Source organism: Pinus tabuliformis, chromosome X (genome assembly GCF_031772625.1).
Source record: "Pinus tabuliformis cultivar Carrire ecotype Pingquan chromosome X, CPIR1, whole genome shotgun sequence".
Taxonomy (NCBI): domain Eukaryota; kingdom Viridiplantae; phylum Streptophyta; class Pinopsida; order Pinales; family Pinaceae; genus Pinus; species Pinus tabuliformis.
In genome coordinates this window covers 19,352,253-19,373,886 of record NC_142308.1, presented here as the reverse complement: position 1 = coordinate 19,373,886, position 21,634 = coordinate 19,352,253, and the positions used below count along the sequence as shown (strand labels likewise).

At 44.2% G+C, this 21,634-nt stretch overlaps 1 protein-coding gene across 3 annotated transcripts in view; it reads left to right on the top strand.

Annotated features, from left to right (window-relative positions):
• Window positions 1–21,634, top strand: part of LOC149138115 (HAD-superfamily hydrolase, subfamily IG, 5'-nucleotidase) — a 619,402-nt gene that overhangs the window by 245,769 nt on the left and 351,999 nt on the right. For all 3 annotated transcript variants that reach the window (XM_089449021.1, XM_089449020.1, XM_089449019.1), the window contains one exon: window positions 18,697–18,794. In XM_089449021.1, coding sequence (XP_089305147.1) covers window positions 18,697–18,794 — 98 coding nt within the window. The remainder of the gene's footprint in view (window positions 1–18,696; window positions 18,795–21,634) is intronic.

Sequence of the window (21,634 nt, the reverse complement as noted above, 5' to 3'; positions counted from 1 at the left end):
AGTGGTGTGAAGGTCTCCTCATAGTCTATACCTTCATTTTGCGCATACCCCTTGGCCACAAACCTAGACTTGTACTTCTCTACACTACTATTTGCAATGTACTTGATCTTATAGATCCACTTGGAGTCTACAACTGACCTATCCACAGGTCTAGGCACAACCTCCCATACATCGTTTATCATGATGGAGCTATATTCCACCATGGCATCCTGCCACACTTGATGCTATGTAGCCTCCTAATAATTGGAAGGTTCAACAACCTGTGCCACCAACGTTTGGTACTTGGTTGTTTGCGCTCCCTTTTGCCCATCCTACGAGCCCCCATAAACTCTTGCGCATCCTTCAACGTCTGACAGACTTCTCTGCTAGTTCTACCTCTAGTGATAGGTGGTTCTACTAGTTCCTCATCTTGCCTCTATTGCTTTGTCTGCTGCAAACTCGTTGGATCACCTGTACTTGAGCTAGTGCTCGCACTAGTAACTATACTAGTACTTTGCTGAACTTGCAACTGGCCCTACAACTATCCTTGTTGCTGAACCAATGGAGCTTTTGCTGGCTCACCTATATCACCTGCTAGCAACTCGCGAGATCTCCTCAAGGCCTTTTCCTCCATGAACTTCACGTCCTGTCTCACAGTGATCCTCTTGCTCTTAGGAATATAGATCCTGCATGCCTTTGAGGTTTCGCCATACCCAATGAAGTAGCCTTTCTCTGCAATTTGATCTAATTTAATGCGTTTCTCATCTGGCACATGCCAATATGCTATACTGCAAAGATTCTAGAGTGGTTGACCTCTGGTTTCTTCCTTGAGAAAACCTCCTCTGGTGTTATCTTCCCCAACACCCTGTGAGGAACCCTGTTCTGTCTGTACACTGCTGTGCTACATGCCTCTACCCATAGAAACTTAGGCATGTCCTGGTCATACAACATAGCCTTTGTTTTCCAATTATAGATTTTTTCTTTTGCTCCACTACTCCATTCTACTGTGGATTGTGTGGAGCTATCCACTTCCTCATGATGCCCTCCTTTGCACAGAATCTCGTGAAGTCACTATTTGTGTACTCCCCTTTGTTATCTGTATGAAGTACCTTGATGTTTTTCCATATCATGTTTTCCACTAGAGCCTTAAACTCTTGGAAACGACTGAAGATCTCATCCTTGGTCTTGAAAAAGTAGATCCACGTCTTCTTGGAGTAGTCATATATGAAGGTGACGAACTGCTCATACTATCTAAGAATCTAGTTTACATCGGGCCGCAAATATCTGAATGTACAAGTTGCAGCACACTATTTGATCTACTGTCACTTCTTGGGAATGCTGCCTTAGCAAATTTCCCAAGTACACACCCCTTGCTCACATCTTCATGTTCTGTGCTTAATTCTGGAACACACGTCACTGTCTCCTTGAGCATCTTCAGTGCTCTATGGTGTAAATGTCCCATTCTCCTATGCCACAATTCACCCAGGTCTCTCCCACTGCTATTGCTGCTGGTAACTAGTGCCTTTGGAGAATCGAGCTGCAACTTATATAATCTATTTGCTTCGAACCCCAATCTGTGTAAACTTCTTCGAGTTCTGGTGTTTGATGAACACCTTCTTCCCTACGAAGTAGACATGATATCCCTTGTCATGTAGTTTTGATACTGAAATCATGTTCATACCTTGGCCTAGCACATGCAACACATCTGCAACAATGTTGCTTGCTCTTGACTTCCTCTAACTCCTATCGTGTGTGCTAACACTCCACTGTCTATATACTGGACACCCTGTGAAGTCGAGCTAGAGAGACAAGTAATCTAAGCGAATTCATCTTCCAACATGGAAGAGAAATCCATATCATCTTGGTTTTTGAATATTTCTGCGACCATATTTGGAAAATTTGAGAACTCAACCAACTGGAGAAATTATAAACTGGGTTTTGAAACCCTTATTTTCCTTCTCTTCGTTACCTTGCACTGATTTGCTACTGCAAAACCCTTATGCTGCAAACTCTCTGCGCTAGATCTACTCTGCGAAATCTGATCTGCCTCTAGAAACCCTTTTCCTGCACCTTTACTTCCTGCTATTTCTCAATGAGACAACTCGCACTTCCTCCAGATCATCTCCCTAGACTGGAAGTCGAACTACTGGCTCTGCTATAAGCATTGCCTGGATGGCCTACACATATTTTCTCTTTATTGCTTTAGATCTCCCTCTGAACTACACCAATCTCGTTCTAGTGCTCTTCTTCTCCGATTTCCTTTGATACCATGTGAAATTTCCATGATTGTAGTGACTGGGTATTATTCTCGTAACTTATGTAGTTTCTTTGTCTTTCGTAAATTAATATTATGACAAATAACAAACAATCCACTACTACAATCTTCACAAATAAAATATGCTGGGAAATATAAAATACAGAATTGAGAAAAGAATGCATAGACACAATAATTTTGACACTGTTATTTTTGGACAAATGTCCTTGGAAAAGCCCTGAAGGGAAAACTAGTGCAACAGATGAGGGTTTTATTATTATTCAACAATTTGAGAAATATTGCAAATGCTTGCCTTTCACTGGCAAAGCTCTGGCAAGTGATAATCTCCACTGACAAAAATAACTAGACTCTGTCTCCCTCTGCAATTGGATTTGACCTCTCCCAACCAATTCACAATTTCTCTGGCTATTCGCATTGCCTGGTTGGAACACGCACTATTGGTCGTAGGAAATTTGTATAGCCTCTGGGAAATCGTCCCTGCAAATAAAACTACCTCCAACAACTGCTAGACCCACTTGCTTTGCGTTTGGGAAATAGATCCAACAATTGGGAATTGAAGCATAGTCTCTTTGGCAACTCATACTGCTAAATCGGTCTCCTTCTCTCCAGACTGGATCGATTTCCTTCATGCCTTTGGAAACTGGAAATCACTGAAAATTTCCTCTCAAATCTTTGCTGAATGCCTCGATGTTGGTGTCTCCCTAGCTTCAACTGCGCCCTTGCTGAATCACTGCAACTGGGTAAGTCGAACTACTCTCTCAATAAATTGTGTCATCTCCAACCCCATCGACCTTACTTTGATAATATTCTATCGGGCAACCAACAACCATGTTCACATTTCAATCAATGGCTAAGATCATCTTGACTCCATCAATTAACTTTTTTGGAAGTCTCTAAAGCATAACTGACCTTCTTCAATTAATTTGACTTAATTGACCACTTTTCCTAAGTTAGACTTAGGAAATATTTAATTATAGGATAATTAATCTAATTGAGGTGTTTCTAAGGCTTTTCTTGTGAAACTCTTCTAGGTTTTGGAGACCTCATGTTCCTTAGCCTCTTAGACACCACAGAGACTAGAACACCTGTTCGTTGCTACTCCAAAAACTAACAAGTACACACTTTGCCATTGGATGCATGCTATTTAAATCCCTCTAGGCCATTTCAGGGTAAGCTGTCATAGCCTTTGAGTAGAGCTTGATCGACTTATTGATAGATTGGACATGATACGTAGTTTTTCCATCTTCAAGACATTGAGAGTAAGGAGAAATTTATCTTTCGGTGCCTTGTTTACTATGAGATTAAAGGGAGGCTCCATTGCTTATTCAGAGAGTCCCAAATTTTGTCTAATTTCTTCAGATTCTTGAATTAGAGATTGTTAAGTTATGGTATGTTCTATGCTTAGAGCAGTTTACTTCTTTTTATTATCATTATCCACAGATTAGCAATCACATGTACATTAAGTAAAGTGCAGATAGAACACTAAACGATTGACAGAAAGCAAGCCAAGACAAGAGACAGAAGATGTGGCGGCTAGCCAGGGACAAACCTCGATATGGGGAAACCCTTTGATCAAATCTTCTTTTATCTTCAATAATTCAGCAGAGAGAAATAGTACAAAAATCTGATTTGTATTAGTAGCAGCAAACCCTAGATCAACCCTAAAATAGGGCAGACAATATCTTGCAAACCGGCTGTCGGATTGCCTTGATTCCTTCACCAAAATGTATGACCTTCTGAGGAGAGTCAGTTCCACCTATAGCGAAGTTCTGAGAGAGAGTCTGATGGTCAACACTGGTCAAAGTTCCGATCTGCAGTTGCAGCCCTAAATTCTGTATCCTTCCTTCCACACGTGTGAGAGAAGAGTCCCTTTCTGCGTAGTAGGAGAAGAGCCTCTTTTCTGCGTAGGAGAGAGAGAGATGTGATGAGTGTGAGTGGCCAAATGAGGAAAAGACCTCCTGTATTTATATACAAATGTTGATGATGAATAGATGCGTCGTTGGGCTTCTGAGCCTACATGAATCGCTGGTTGGCTTCATAATTATTCCATAATCAAAATAAATTCATATCTCCATAAATACTTATCGGAATTGGATGATCTTTAGATCAATCCTACACCTCTTGACGAGAGGAATCTAGGAAAAATATTATTAGCCATGAATAAGGTGACCCACATGGAGTTTGGCCCTAGTTGCCAATTTTAACAAAGATGTTTGACTCTAGTTGCCTCCAAGGCCAACCTCCACTTAGTGTATCACTTCCATAAAGAGATAAATGGATAGTGGCCTGGGCCCCAATCATAGATCAATATGTCCTTGGAGGATTGCCCACACTCCATAAAGGCCTCAATAGCTTAGCTAGTCCAGAGCTCGCATCAATTGTCAGCGCAAATTGTGTTGACTCCGATGGTGCACCTTGTCCTGACAACAACACAACACATCATCCCACATTTCTTTCAACACTTCTTCTAGGCAGTCCTCTATCTTGAGGTTCCTCCATTCGGTCGCAAATGCTAGGACAGACAGATCCAGATCCAACAAACTTTGAGATACATTGCTCATTGCTTATTTCCATTTTCCAGATCCTCGATCTGCTTATATGGTATACCTTTCTTTTATAATGACCTCCAGCGGTGAAGTCTGGATATTGTTTCCACATGGTTTAGATTAGATTCATATTCTTGCTTTCTGCATTCTATTTTTATAAGAGCCACTTCAACACTCCCACTTTGCATTGACATCGTTGTACCCAACAATACCTCTGATCTATTTGTTGAAATTTATGAATCTAACACATCAGAAATCCCTACTGCATTATCTGGTTTAATTTCTCCTACTTGTTTATTCCATTAACAAGTTATTTATAAATATAAATACCGAAATAAACACAAATGTAGCCTTTAATCATATACAGATTAGCGACTGAAATAGCTGAGACAAACACACAAGGGACACTGTTATATTTGGATAATCGTCCCCAGCCCAATGTGGGAAACCCGATGCAACAAATATGAGGGTTTTGTTATTATGCAGTTTTTGAATACATCTAGTGCGCCAGAGATGGCTTACCCAACAGGGAATGCCCTCGGTAGTAGTACCTCTCCTCGAAGACAAATATTCCGGCTGATCAATCACCCGATGAACGATCCCACAACAACAATGGAAGCTCCTTAGCTGGACAACGAAAGCTGCTCCAAGCTTCTCTGCGTTACTCTGCAGGCACTGCGTCACCCTTCCCAGCTAACTAGCACTCAGTCTGCCCCACGAAAATTCTCCCGGTGCTATCTCTTGGCCCTGCGTCAGCTTTGCTAGCCTTTGCGCAACTACTGAAGCCTATGCGTCAGCCCTGAGACCCTCTGCGTCACCCACACTAGTCTTTTCAGCGTTTGCATAGCTCCCAGCTACCTCTGTGTCAGTGTCTCCAGGCTTTGCGCTGTCTCTCTGGCACTATCTCTGCCTCTGCTATGTATTCTCGGCCTTGTGCCGAACTGCCTCTCGCTGCAGCAGATCACTAGTTCAATTCTCTCAACAAACCTGGCTCCAGAAAATTGAACTAACTAATCAATTTGGTGTACCTCCAACTGACTCTCAAGCCTCCTCTTATACTTTTCTTGTTGAGTCTTCAACGGCCGAGATTAAGTCCCTAATCAACGACTAAGATTAGATTTGGTTTGATCCATGTCATTTAGAACATTGTCATCCAGTTTTATATTAATACCCATTAATATTTTGATTTTCCTAAGTTTAGACTTAGGCACCCCATTAAAAATATTAATTATTTTAATATCTCTCTAACCAGGTAGAATTTCTCCAAACCACTTCCAGGTCTTGGAGATCTTATGCGCCTTAGCTTCTCCACCAGTTTTTATGGCTAGAGCATATCTGATGCTACTACAAATCAACACTCCCTCTTATCGAGGAATGTGCTCTAGTAATGCTCCACCACTGAAACATCACACTTATCCTTCCGCACTGGTACCTGTGCTAATGCTTGGCCTGCTGCGTCTCATCATCTGCACTACTGCTTCCTGTACTGTTGCCCAAGACACTGCCACTGCTACATCTATACTGCAGCTACCTCTCAATATGCTGCCCATGCTGCCCCTAGCACTGCGATTGCTAATTGTTGCACTGCAACTCAGTTACCGAGAAGTAGGTAATTGATTCCTCCCAAGTACTGACATCCCAGTTAGTCTGGAAGCCACGCGAAACTGACGCTGCCTCTGCTGCTATGCTGTGCTCCCTCTGCTGCCACTATGCTGCTGCACACCTCTGTGCCTCTCGCACTGCTGCAACCTCCACTACGCTGCCTCAGATTTTTGCACCCAAGCACGGCTTTGCTGCTCCGCGACACTTTGGTCGGCCCGACCTCTGTCATCCTTCTATTGTCGTTTTAGGGCTCCCGTAGCCGGATATGATCCAAGAGTTTGGGCACCACAAGGATCCTGCCCCTAGTATGTAGTCCTCTTGACTACAATGTTGGAATTTCTAAGTTTAACCCGTTAGAAATTCTTCCTGTACTATCTGATTTATTTCTTCCTACTTGTTCAATTATTTAACAAGTTATTTACTATGTAAATACTGAAAATAAATACAAGTACAGTATCAACACATACAGATCATCAATTGAAAGTAAACAAGCACACAAGTGACACCGTTGTTTTTGGACTAATGTCCCCGGAAAAACCCAATGTGGGAAAACCGGTGAAACTATTTAGAGGGTTTTATTATTATGCAGTTTTAGAATACAACTTGGGTGCTAGAAATGGCTCATCCAATAGAGAATGCCCTCGGCAGTAGTACCTCTCAGTCGGAGACATATATTCTGGCTAAAACACCAGATGAACGATCCCACAGCAACAATGCAACTTCTATTGCTCTACGTCACTTTGATAGGGACTGCGTCACCCTATCCGGCTCTCCAGCTCTCAGTCTATCCCACGAAATGCTCCCAGCGCTGCCTCTAGGCCCTGCGTCAGCCTCTCTAGCCCAGCGTCAGCCTCTCTGGGCTTTGCGTCAGCTTCTGGAGCCTCTGCGTCAGCCCCTAGACCCTTTGCGTCTCACACGCTGGCCCTCTCTGGCTCTGCGCAGCTCCTGGCTGCCTCTGCGTGGCCTCTAGCTGGCTCTGCATCCCTCTCCTGGCTCTGCGCTGATCCTCCTGGTACTAACTCTGCCTCTCTACTATGTATTCACTGCCCCTCATCTGCAACTCAGGTCACTCACTTAATTTCCTCAGCAAACCCTGCCCTAGAAAATCGAGTTGTTGATCTCTCTTGGTGTGTTCTCCAACTGATCCTCAAGCCTCTTATATTTTTCTCGTTGGTCCATTAACGGCCGAGATTAAATCTCTAATCAATGACTAAGATTAGATTTGGCTTGATCCATTACTTTTGGACTATTCTAACCCAGTTTTATATTAATACCCATTAATATTTTATTTTTCCTAAGTTTAGACTTAGGAACTCAATTAAAAATATTAATTATTTTAATATCTCCCAAACTAGTTAGAATCTGCCCAAACCCTTTTTGGGTCTTGGAGATCTCATGTGCTTTAGCCTCTCCACTAATTTTCATGGCTAGAGCACATCCGATGCTATCCCAAATCAACACTCCCTCTTAGAGAGGACTGTGCTCTAGTAACACTCTTCATTGAGCATCACTTTGATTATCTAGCACCGGTACCTGTGTTGATACTAGGCCTCCTCACCCACATCCTCTACACTGCTGCATCCTGTATTGTTGCCCATGGCCCTGCCATTGCCACTGCTGCATTTGTACGACAGCTCCCTCTGCATCCGTGCTGTTGCCCATGGCCCTGCCACTGCCATTGCTGCATCTGCACTGCATCCCCTTCTCCTCATGCTGCATCTATTGCCCATAGCACTGCCACTACTAACTGCGAATCGCTGCACTGCAACGCAGTTACTGAGAAGGAAGTAACTGATCCACCCAACTTTGACATCCCTGTCAGGCTAGAGACTCTCCTGATGCTGAAGCTCCCTCTACCATTAACAAGTGCTCCCTCTACAGACTTATGCGCTATTGCAACAATTCCATGCATCTCGCACCATTGCACACCTCTCCGTGCCATCTTGCGTTGGTGCAATACTCCCGTGCTTCTCGCACTATTGCATCCTACTAGCCTCTGCGCTGTCTTGGGACTCCTGCACTGTAGCACTCTATGTTGCTTCATCCGCATCCATCTCTACCAACATCTGCCAGTATATGTTGATTTGGGGTAGCATCGAATGTGCTCTAGCCACGAAATTTGGTGGAGAGGTTGGGGCACATGAGATAACTAATACCCAGAAAGGGTTTGCGCAGATTCTAAATAGTTCAGGAGATATTAAAATAATTAATATAAATATTAATGTGTATTAATATGAAACTGTGTTAGAATGGTCCAAAAGACATTGATCAAGCCAGATCTAATCTTAGCCATTGATTAGGGACTTAATCTCAGCTGTTGATATGTTAACAGGAAAAGTATAAGAGGAGGCTTGAGGGTCACTTGAAGAATACACCAGAGTGATCAGTCATTCTATTCTCTAGAGCAGGGTTTGCTGAGAGAGATAGAGTTGTTGATTAGGAGATGCAACTGAGGGGCATTTGAGTACAGAGAGACAAAGAGGCAGAGATAGTGTTGGGGGAGCAACACAGTAGCCAAGGAGAGTGACGCAGAGCCAGCGAGGGCTCACGCAGAAGCAGCTGGGAGCTGCGTAGAGCCTCAGAGAGGCCAGCGTTGCTGACGCAGACCCATCCGGGGTGATCAGGGCCAGCGTGAGGTAGAGAGAGGCTGACGCTGGGGTTTCTGGCGCAGATTGGTGCTAAGTAGCTGCCGAAAGGATTATCTGCGCTTTCAGCCAGGAGATTTGTCAGAAACTGAGAGGTATTACCGCCAAGGAAATTCTTTGTTGGGTAGGCCAGTTTCGGCACCTAGATTGTACTCTGATATTGGTTAATAAGAAAACTCTCAGATAGTTGCACCAGTTTTCCCACATTATGTTTTTCCGGGGACATTGTTCAAAAATAATGGTGTCATATGGTGTGTTTGTTTCTGTTTCTTTTAGTTGCTGATCTGTAATATGTTGAGCATGCACTAGTGTTTATTTTCAGTGTTTACATTGTAAATAACTTGTTAAGGAAAATAACAAGTAGGTAGGAATAAATTAGATAAAGTGCATGGAGGGTTTCTAACTAAGCAAACTTATAAACTTCAACCTGGTATCAGAGGGTGATTGCAGATCATAGGAGGACTAAAGGACATCAATCGAGTAGAGCAATAGCAGCAGAAAACAACTATCCCGAGGTGACATAAGTTGTTTCTAGCAGAGCAGCAACAAGGAAGGGTGATGTAGTGCCTGCATCATCAAGGGTGAGTCGGGAAGAGGCAACGCAGAGGCTAAGGAAGGCCAAAGAAGCCTCACGCAGAGCCATGGAATCACTGGGAGGGCTGATGCAGTTGGCTGAGGAGGCCGGATTGTTTGTGCCAGGATTGTGCAGAGCCTAGGAGCTCTCACCTTCAGGTTGCTGGTGTTTAGAAGGCTGCGAGAATATCGCAGAGTGGAGTTGGTGAGGCACTGTAGTCAGAACAATACCTGACAGAGCAAGGCCAGAGAAGTTGCTACCGAGGGTTTCCAGCCGAGGAACCCAGATTAGTGGTGCGGTTGCATAAGACGATCAGAGTAGGGGGCATCTCGACATCGGTAGAAGGATTTCCAGGAGGGAAATTAGGACTCAGAGGGAGTCCAGAAAAGAACTTCCAGACGGGAAGTAGAGACTCAGAGGAGTTGAACAAAGAACTTCCAAGAGGGAAGTAGAGGAGCATCATGGCACTACACGGAGTAAGAGACTAGGATAGACTGGATGGAGCATTGAACTTCGCAGTCTGGAAGGCCAGAATCTTATCCATACTTGACAAGAGTCGTGTCAAGAACTTTGCCTTGAAGGTAATAGCTATCCCAGTCGATCTCAATGATAATGACAAGTACGAGGAGGCGATGGCGAGGGCCAAGTGCATTATCCTTGACGGGATCAAGGATTATGTAGTACCACACATAGCGGAGAAGGAAACGACATTTGAGATGTGGGAGGCTCTCAAGAAGCTGTACCAACATATTTCTGTGCAGAGAAAAATGTTGCTTGAGAATCAGTTGAGGTCGTATTAGATGAAGAAGGGAGAACCGATTGACACCTTCCTCGGAGGTCTGAATGAGATCTAAGATAAGTTGACTACTATAGAGGCGACACTGGATCAGGAGTTGATGGTGAGGACATCCTTGAATACTATCTCAGAAGACTGGGAGGTGTTTGTCTAGAATATACTGGGCAAAGGGACTCTCCCACCTTGGGACGAGATGTGGGCAACTCTTCGCCAAGAAGAGATCAGATGACAGTCGAAGACGGGTAGCAGCAGTAAGGGGCTCAAAGTCAAGCAGGAGGAGGAAGATGTGCTCTAGCATCTGAGCGAAAGCATGAGAAGCGAAAGAAGAAAGATCTCTCCAAGATCAAGTGCTTCCACTGTGGGGAGTTGGGTCATTATGCGACCCAATGTCCAAGGAAGAGGAGTAAGGGAGAGTCTTTCGAGACTAAGGCAACGCCAGAATGGGCAGAGAAGGAAGTTTTGACAGATGATGACTGTGCCATGAGTGCACACGCACCACTTGAGCGGAAGTGGGGAGACATCGAGCTGTAGTCAGGTGGACTATAGGCGATGAGGGGCAGGATCCTCGAGGTACCCAACCTCTTGGATTAGACCTTGCTACGGGAGCCCTGACGAGGAGTAGCAGGACTCGCTGATGTGGGTAGAGATGGATGCGGATGGAGTGTCAGAGAAAGCTATAGTGCAGGAGTCCCGAGACAATGCGAGGCTAGCACGCTACAACAGTGCAAGAGGCACAGGAGTGTTGCACTAGTGCAGGATGGCACAGAGAGGTGTGCAACGGTGTGAGATGCAGGGAGTTGTTGCAGCAGCGCAGAGGTCAAAGAGGGAGCACTTGTCAGTGGCAGAGGGATCTTCAGCATCAGTGGGTGTCTCTAGCCCAACAGGGAGGTCAGAGTTGGAGATCAGTTACTTACTTCTCAGTAACTGGGTTGCAGTGCAGTAGTGGGCAGCACAATGCAACATGATGAGAGGAGGTGTAGTGCGGATGCAGTGCTGGGAGAAAGGACCAGCAGCAGCACGGATGTAGTGCTGGGAGAAAGGACCAGCAGCAGCACGGATGTAGAGGGAGTTGTCGTACGGATGCAACAGTGGCAGTGGCAGAATCATGGGCAACAGTACAGGTTGTCGCAGTGCAGAGGATGTTGGGCAAGAAGGCCTAGCATCAAGACAGGTATCAATGTCAGATGATCAGAGTAATACTGGGTGAGGAGTATTGCTAGAGGACAGTCCTCGCTAAGAGGGAGTGTTGATTTGGGGTGGCATTGTATGTGCTCTAGCCATGAAATTTGGTGGAGAGGTTAGGGCACATGAGATATCCAATACCCAGAAAGGGTTTGGGTAGATTCTAAATAGTTCAGTAGATATTAAAATAATTAATATTTTTAATGGAGTCCCTAAGTCTAAACTTAGGGAAAATAAAATATTAATGTGTATTAATATGAAACTGTGTTAGAATGGTCCAAAAGACATGGATCAAGCCAGATCTAATCTTAGCCATTGATTAGGGACTTAATCTCGGCCATTGATATGTCAACAGGAAAAGTATAAGAGGAGGCTTGAGGGTTACTTGGGGAATACACCAAAGTGATCAGTCATTCTATTCTCTAGAGCGGGGTTTGCTAAGAGAGATAGAATTAGTGATCAGGAGATGCAGCTGAGGGGCATTTGAGTACAGAGAGACAAAGAGGCAGAGATAGTGCCGGGAGAGCAGCGCAGTAGCCAAGGAGAGTGACACAGAGCTAGCTAGGGCTCACGCAGGGCCACGTAGAAGTAGCCGGGAGCTGCTCTAGCTAATCTAATCCAGGGTGATGCAAGGCCAGTGTGAGGCAGAGAGGGGCTGACGCAGTCTAGAGAGAGGCTAATGCTGGGGTTTCTTGGGTAGATTGGTGCTGAGTAGCTGCCAGAGGGATTATCCGGTTTTTTAGCCAGGAGATTTGTCAGAAATTGAGAGTTATTATATCCAACGAAATTTTCTATTGGGTAGGCCAGTTTTGGCACCCAGATTGTACTTTGATATTGCTTAATAAAAAAACCCTCAGATCGCTGCACCAGTTTTCCCACATTGGGTTTTTTCGGGGACATTAGTCCAAAAATAATGGTGTCATATGGTGTGTTTGTTTCTGTTTTTTTTAGTTGTTGATCTATAATATGTTGAGCATGCACTGGTGTTTATTTTCAGTATTTACATTGTAAATAACTTGTTAAGGAAAATAACAAGTAGGTAGGAATAAATCAGATAAAGTGCATGGAGGGTTTCTAACTAAGCAAACTTAGAAACTTCAACAGTATAATCCAAGAGGTTGGGTACCGTGAGGATCCTTCCCCTCATCGCCTGTAGTCCATCTGACTACAACTCGATGTCTCTCCACTTCCTCTCAAGTGGCGCATGAACACTCATGGCACAGTCGTCATCCTCCTCTTCTTTCTCAGAAGCCTCTCCCTTACTCTTCTTCCTCGGACACTGGTGTGCATAGTGACCCAGTTCACCACAATGGAGGCATTTGAACTTAGAGAGGTCCTTCTTCTTTCTCTTCTCCTGCTTTTCCGCAGATGCGAGAGCGACATCCTTCTTGATTCTGACCCCTTTTCTGTTACTCCCTGCCTTGGTTACCCGTCTGATCTCTTCTTGACGAAGAGCCGCCCACCATTCCTCCCAATCTGGAAGGCTCGACCTGCCCAGTATGCTCTGGACAAATACCACCCAAGCCTCCGAGACTGTGATCAATGCGGTCCTCACCATTAGTTCCTGATCTGGCATGGCCTCTATGGAAGTTAGCTGATTATAGATCTCCTTCAATCCACCGAGGAAGACATCTATCTGCTCTCCCTTCTGCATCTGGTATGACCGCAACTGATTTTCAAGTAACATCTTCCTCTGCACAGAAGTATGCTGGTACAATTTCTTCAGGGCCTCCCACATCTCATTTGCCGTGTCCTTCTTAGCAATATGTGGAACCACATGATCCTTGACCCCATCAAGGATGATGCACTTTTCCTTGGCCATTGCCTCCTCATACTTCTCATTTTCAGCTGGGTCAACTGGGATCGCTATCGTTTTCAAGGCGAAGTGCTTGATGCGATACCTGTCTAGAATGGACAAGATCTTGGCCTTCCAGAGTACGAAGTTGGAAGCTCTGTCCAGTCTATCCCGATCTCTCAGCCCATTCACTGCCATATTGCTGCTCTGAGTCTCTTTACTTCCCTCCTGGAAGTCCTCGGTTCGATTCCCTTTGAGTCTCGATTTCCTTTCTGGAAATCCTTCCTCCTTGGTCTTGCCCTGTTAGGTACTATTCTGACCACAGTACCCCACCAGCTTTGCTCTGCAGTCCCCTATAAATCAGCAACTCGGAGAACTGAGCTTCTAGGCCTTGTGCAATCCCGACACCAGCAAAATCTGCACCTCCTAGCCACAACGTCAATCCTTCCTGGCTGAGAAAGATGACCGGGCACTGCGCAGGTGAGGTCTGCTCCACTCGGCCACTGCGCTGATCCTCCTCCTGGCTCAAACTGATGACGCAAGCACTCTGCATCACCTCTTCCTTGCTGCATTCTGCTAGGAACAACTTCTGTCACTCTAGACAGCTGCTTTCTGCTGCTACTGCTCTGCTCGGTGGATGCCTTCAGTTATCCTGTGATCTGCAACCACGCTCTGATACCATGTTGGAATTTCTAAGTTTAACCTGTTAGAAATTCTTTCTGTACTATCTGATTTATTTCTTCCTACTTGTTCAATTACTTAACAAGTTATTTACCATGTAAATATTGAAAATAAATACAAGTATATTATCAACACATACAGATCATCAACTGAAAGTAAACAAGCATACATGTGACACCGTTGTTTTTGGACTAGTGTCCTCGGAAAAACCCAATGTGGGAAAACCGGTGCAGCTATTCAGAGGGTTTTATTATTATGAAGTTTCAGTATACAACCTGGGGTGTCAGAAATGGCTCACCCAACGGAGAATGCCCTTGGCAGTAGTACCTCTTAGTCGGAGATAGATATTTCGGCTAAAACACTGGATGAACGATCCCACAGCAACAATGCAGCTTCTGCTGCTCTGCATCACTTTGATAGGGACTGTGTCACCCTATCCGGCTCTCCAGCTCTCAGTGTGTCCCATGAAATGCTCCCAGCACTGCCTCTAGGCCCAGCGTCAGCCTCTCTGGGCTCTGCGTCAGCTTCTGGAGCCTCTGCGTCAGCCCCTGAAGCCTCTACATCTCACATGTAGGCCCTCTCTGGCTCTACGCAACTCCTGGCTGTCTTTGCGTGGCCTCTAGCTAGCTCTGTGTCCCTCTCTCGACTTTGCCTTGATCCTCCTGGTACTAACTCTGCCTCTCTGCTATGTATTCACTGCCCCTCAGTTGCAACTCAGATCACTCACTCAATTTCCTCAACAAACCCTGCCCCAGAAAATCGAGTTCTTGATCTCTCTTGGTGTGTTCTCCAACTGACCCTCAAGCCTCCTCTTATACTTTTCTCGTTGGTCCATCAACGACCGAGATTAAATCTCTAATCAACGGCTAAGATTAGATTTGGCTTGATCCATGACTTTTGGACCATTCTAACCCAGTTTTATATTAATACCCATTAATATTTTATTTTTCCTAAGTTTAGACTTAGGAACTCCATTAAAATATTAATTATTTTAATATCTCCCAAACCTGTTAGAATCTGCCCAAACCCTTTCTAGGTCTTGGAGATCTCATGTGCTTTAGCCTCTTCGCCAATTTTCACGGCTAGAGCACATCCGATGCTACCCCAAATCAACATAGAATTCAATGTCTCCCCACCTCTTCTCTAGAGGTGCATGAGCACCCATGGCACAGTCGTCATCAGTCTAGACTTCTTTCTCCCCCTTAGCTGGAGCTGTCTTGGAGTCAAAAGCCTCTCCCTTGTTTTCCTTCCTGAGACACTAGGATGCATAATGTCCCAACTCCTTACAATGGAAGCACTTCACCTTGGAGATATCCTTATTCTTCCTCTTCCCTTGCTGTCCCGCAGATGCTAGAGCCGCATCCTCCTCTTTCTTGATTCGTCCTCCCCTGCCACTACTCCCTGCCTTGGTCATCCGCTTGATCTCTTCTTGGTGAAGAGCCGCCCACATCTCCTCCCATCCTAGAAGGGTAGCCCTGCCAAAAATACTTTGGACAAATGTCTCCCACTCCTCGGACACTGCATTCAGGGCAATTCTCACCATGAACTCCGGATCCGGTGTATACCCCACGGAAGTAAGCTGGTCACAAATCTCCTGCAATTTGAGGAGGAACGAATCTATCTGGTCTCCTTTTTGCATTTGATATGATCGCAACTGATTTTCTAATAGCATCTTTCGCTGCATGGAAGTGCCTTGTTACAAGGTCTTCAAAGTGTCCCACATCTCCTTTCTGTGTTCTTTTCAACAATATGTGGTACGACATGACCTTTGACCTCGTCAAGGATCATGCACATCGACCTCGTCATTGTATCCTCATACTTTTCATTTTCCGCTGGGTCGACTAGGATAGCTATGGTTCTCAAGGAAAAGTCCTTGATGCGATGTCGATCGAGGACTACCGGGATCTCGACCTTCCAGACGACAAACTTGGAAGTCCCGTCCAACTTATCCTGATCCCTTAGTCTGTTCATTGCCATTTCAACTCCTCTTCTGGAGTGCCTCTGAGTTTTGAATTCCCTCCTGGAAATCTCCCTCTAAGTCATGATTTCCCTCCTGGAAATCCTCTAGCCAACTATCGAACCACTCCTCTCCAATCCTCCTTGCAACTGCAACTTGGATCTGGATTTCTTGGCTAGTAATCTGTCATGGTAGCGACTCTCTCTACCTTGGTTCTGTCTCCTTAGGTACTGTTTTGCAGTGACAGAAACAACACCCCACCAGCTTCATAATCACAATCTGCCCATAGCTCCCCAAGCCCCGACAACTGAAGAAACTGAGCCTTTCAAGATTTGCGCAATTCCGGCAATGGCAGAATCTGCTCCTCCTGGCCACAGCGTCGATCCTTCCTGGCTTAGAAATATGACTGGGCACTGCGTAGGTCTGATCTGCCCCTCTGCCTCTGCGCTGACCCTCCTCCTGGCTCAAAATGATGATGCAGGCTCTCTGCATCACTTCTTCTTTGTTGCTTCTGCTCTGGAACAACGCTGTCTCTCAGGACAGTTGCTACTGCTGCAAATTCCTCATATTACTGCTGGTGCCTTCAGTTCTCCTGTGATCTGCAATCCTCTGATACCATGTTGAAATTTCTGAATCTAACACATTAGAAATCCCTACTGCATTATCTGGTTTAATTTCTCCTACTTGTTTATTCCATTAACAAGTTATTTATAAATATAAATACTGAAATAAACACAAATGCAACCTTAACTCATATACAGATCAACAACTGAAATAAATGAGACAAAAACACAAGGGACACTATTATTTTGGACAACCGTCCCGGAAAAAACCAATGCGGGAAAACTGGTGCAACAGATATGAAGATTTTATTATTATGTAGTTTTTGAATACAGCTAGGGTGCCAAAAATGGCTCAGCCAATAGAGAATGCCCTTGACAGTTGTACCTCTCCTCGGAGATAGATATTCCGGCTAATCAATCATCGGATGAACGATCCCACAGCAACAATGGCAACTCCTTAGTTGGACAGCGAAAGCTGCTCCAAGCTTCTCTGCTGCTCTGCATCACTCTGCAGGGACTGCGTCACCCTTCTTGGCTCACCAGTACTCAGTTTGCCCCACAAAAATTCTCCCGGCGCTGCCTCTTGGCCCTGCGTCAGCTTTGCTAGCCGCTGCGTCAACCCTCAGACCCTCTGTGTCACCCACGTTGGCCTCTTCAGCCTTTGTGTAGCTCCCAGCTGCCTCTGCGTCAACCTCTCCAGGCTCTACGCTGTCTCTCTAATACTATCTCTGCCTCTTTGCTATGTGTTCTCGACCTTGTGCCGAACTGCCCCTCGCTGCAACGGATCACTGGTTCGATTCTCTCAGCAAACCCCGTTCCAGAAAATCAAACTGACTGATCAATTTGGTGTACCTCCAACTGACCCTCAAGCCTCCTTTTATACTTTTCTTGTTGAGTCTTCAATGGTTGAGATTAAGTCCCTAATCAATGGCTAAGATTAGATTTGGCTTGATCCATGTCATTTAGAACATTCTCACACAGTTTTACATTAATACCCATTAATATTTTAATTTTCCTAAGTTTAGACTTAGGAACCCCATTAAAAATATTAATTATTTTAATATCTCTCCAATTGGGTGGAATTTCTCCAAACCATTTTTGGGACTTGGAGATCTTATGTGCCTTAGCCTCTCCACCAATTTTCATGGCTAGAGCACATCTGATGCTACCACAAATCAACACTATTTTAGTATTCACTTGTTGGACATTAATAATATTATGTTTTCTTATTAGTCACCTTGGCTGACAACCGAGACACAACTGTGTTTTATTATCTAGAGGTGCATTTAAAGGCACTTAACTTTACTCTTGTTTTCCTTCTCAAAGCCTTCAGCTACAGTGATGTGCACCTTAAATATTTTAGGCTCAGCAAGCTGAAAGAACAGTGCATTCCATCATCGATCTTGTGTTCAAGTGAAAAAACTTTCCTTTTTCCACTAATGGCTATCCTGACAACAATGTATACAGTGTGACATTCCTTGCCCTTTTGCTATAATAAAAACCTTCAGCAATAAAAATTATGATATTGATAGAAGATGTGGAACAAGGGTCTTCTCCATTGCTTACATTGATTTCTAAAAACACACATTCTGCAAGCATGTTGTCTCTTGACTGTGTGACCACGGCATGGTGTACTCAGCCAGGATGCTGTACATAAATGAGTGTAAGGAGTTGGACTGTCTTCTGAGCCCTAATGGTTGATTTCCTTAAATATTATTTATATTGATTGATAATTTGCAAGGTTAAAGTTTTGAGAAAAACCGGAAATAATTCAAGTCTTTAACTTTTTTGCAATATGCTGCTGGAGAACCCTTATTTATAGTATATACATGTGGTTGGAGAACAATTAAAAGTAAGTGGTTCAGGCATCTTTTGTTCTTTCCTGGAGGCATGTTTTCTTAAAATGAATTTTGGAAACCTCATCAATATGTTATCAAGTGGAGAAAATTGTTAACAAGATAAACTTCTTTTGATTAGAGTTGATCAATGAACAAAGTGAATGAAAGGGATATTCATTATGAGGAATTTTAGTAGGTTCATGGTTTTTCCTTTTTTATTAAGAATATCTTGGTGTCCCTAATTTGTGCACTATTTTAAACAGGATTTTGGACTTAATGGGGATTCATGGCTTGACTTGTTTGAAGTGGTGATTGCTCTTTCTGACAAACCAAATTTCTACACTTCAGATCGGCCTTTCAGGTTCTCCGTGTCTTTTTGAGAAGCATGAATATTGAGAAACCTATGTTTTTTCCAGGTTCTCCACTTACGTGAAATAATTAATTGATTAGACAGTAGTGAAATTGGCTGCCTGCCCGAACATAGACAAGAAAACGAATATGCCTTAAGTAGCACCAGACTTAGGAGGATCAATATGTTTTCTATACATAGCTATACTTGCTATTATTTATAGTTTAGTTCAAATTTAAATGCAGTTAACTCTCCAAGGCGAAAGCTAGCAAATTTACTATGAACAGTTGCAGTTTGGTCTCTGACACAAGGTGATTGCTAATAATTGGATTGTACTCTATATCTCCTTGTCATGTTGTTTGAGATTCCATAAATTTCCTTGGTTTGCTTTTTTCCATCCGAGGGGCTCAACTAGAAATGTTGCACATTCTCATGAGGCCTGTTCCCACAAAGCAAGTAACTATGTGGTAAAGTTTCAGAAAAACAATTTTGTGAAAATGAGCTAGAAGGAACCATTAGTGATGGAAAAAAAGAATTGGAAGGCACTTTGTAAGGAGCTATAGGTTAAGAGGCATTCACAGAAAAATGATATGAGATGGGAAATGTTACCCACAAGCTTGCTGGGTAATCATAAAGGGGTCTTAAACTTACTTTGAAGCATGAGAACATTCTTGTGATGAAGGCTGCAGTCCTTGTGGCGTGATGTTGGAAGTATTACCCACCAAAATGGGTAACCCCTAGGAGAAAACTTTCCTCCTATTCTTGACAGACAGACAGACAGCCAGCCAACCAATAACCCCTGACAGCCACCTCTAGCCGATGACGTCCCATTATATCTCCACCACTTTCAGTAGCCTTATACTTCTCACTTATCTGACATGATCACATGGACGGAGGTGGGATTCCATTGAAAAGGTACTTTAATCATTTTGCAATCGGGTGCTTATGCTTGTTTGTTTTGGGCATTTGATATGGATTGTGGGGTGATCTGGAAGAAAGATGGGTTTTGACCATGATTTTGTTTTCTCACCTTAAATGGGGAGTTAATCTTTGGCCCTAGTCCAGTGGGACCTTCTCTAATGGCCCAATGGGTATAGGGGGGACATTACTTGGAAGGTGTTGTCGCTCAAATTCTATAGGCAAGATGTGACAACGATTAGGTCGAGGGCTATCACTATGATCCCCAACCTCTCTGTGTGAAAATTCCAAAGCTGGAATCCCCATTGTAGCAAACTAATGTTACTTCTCCTACTTGATTAAATCATACAAGTGATTTACAGTCTTCTACGGTAAATTTCAAAGTAAATACATCTGCAACCTTCACTTAATTTATGTATTTGCGGAAACAATATACCAAGCAAGAAAGAATAATGCAACACATAGGACGCATTTATTTTTGGTCAAATAGTCCTCGGAAAAACCCAATGCGGGAAAACTGGTGCAGCGGTTTTGAGGGTTTTATTATTATGCAGTAGCAAAATCTGAATACATCACTAAATACCTCACAGGGTTATTCAGTTACAGAGAGAAATACTGGCAGAAGCTTTGTGAGTTTACCTCACACAATCACTGAGGAAAGTCCCCGCTGTTTCGACTACTGGATGAGATGCCACTGGTAGGCACTGCGCTACCTCTACGCTGTCCCAGTATCAACCCTTTCAAGCACTGTGTCACCCAGCGGGGAGTTCGATCAGAAACCTAGAGTCACTGCTCTCAGCCTCCTGGTCTCACACCCCGGCTTCTGGCTGCTGAAGTTGACCCTCTGCTCTGATTTTCGACTTTCTCTCTTTGCCTCTGCATCACTTCTGTGTGGCCCTTCAGGCCCTGCGTCGGCCTCTGCGTCACTTCTGCGTGGCCCTTTCGGCCCTGCGTCGGCCTCTACATCACTTCTGCGTGGCCCTTCTGGCCCCGCGTCAGCCTCTGCGTCGGCCTCTGCATCAGCCTCTGCGTCGGCCTCTACGTCACTTCTGTGTGGCCCTTTTGGCCCTGCGTCAGCCTCTGCGTCGACCTCTAGATCACTTCTGCATGGCCCTTTTGGCCCTGCGTCAGCCTCTGCATCAAGGCCTTTGGATCACTCACTGCCTCTCTCTGCTGATATATCTCCAACTGAGAATCTCTCTCTTCGGAAGCTACTATCCCTGCCCCTCAACTGCAAGAGATTCCTTCAATCAATTTTTCCTCCTGAAAAATTCTCACTTCAGAAAATTGATTTCTCTCTCTCTATGTGTTTTCCAAATGACCCTCAAGCCCCTTCTTATATCTTCCTGTTGGACAACCAACGATCTAGATTAAAACATAATCAAAGGCTTAGATCGTTTTGGCTTTGATCCGTGGTTTTTTCTAGAAGTTTCACCCCTGATTAGATTAATACCCATTAATATTTTAATTTTCCTAAGTTTAGACTTAGGAACCCCATTAAAAATATGAATTATTTTAATAAAATCACTTATGGGTGTAAATTCCCAAAACGCTTTCTAGGTTCTTTGGAATACCTGTGGCCAAGCCTCCCTGCAAAATTTGAGGCTTAGAGCACATCCAATGCTACCCCAAGTCAACACTCCCTCTTAGCGAGGAATGTGCTCTAGCAATACATTGCCTCTCTACATACTTTGACTCTAAAGCACCGTCTCTGTTCTGCTGATGCCTGACATGCTGTCCATCAACCACTGTGCTGTTGTTGCCACTATACTGGTGCCTTTGACACTGCTACTGCCAATGCTACATCTGTACTACAACTCCCTCTCAAACGCTGCATCTACTATGCTGCTTTTATTGCCACCGGTAACACTGCATCCGTACTGCAACTCAGTTGCTGAGAGAAGCAACTGAAAACACCCAAAAACTGGACAAGT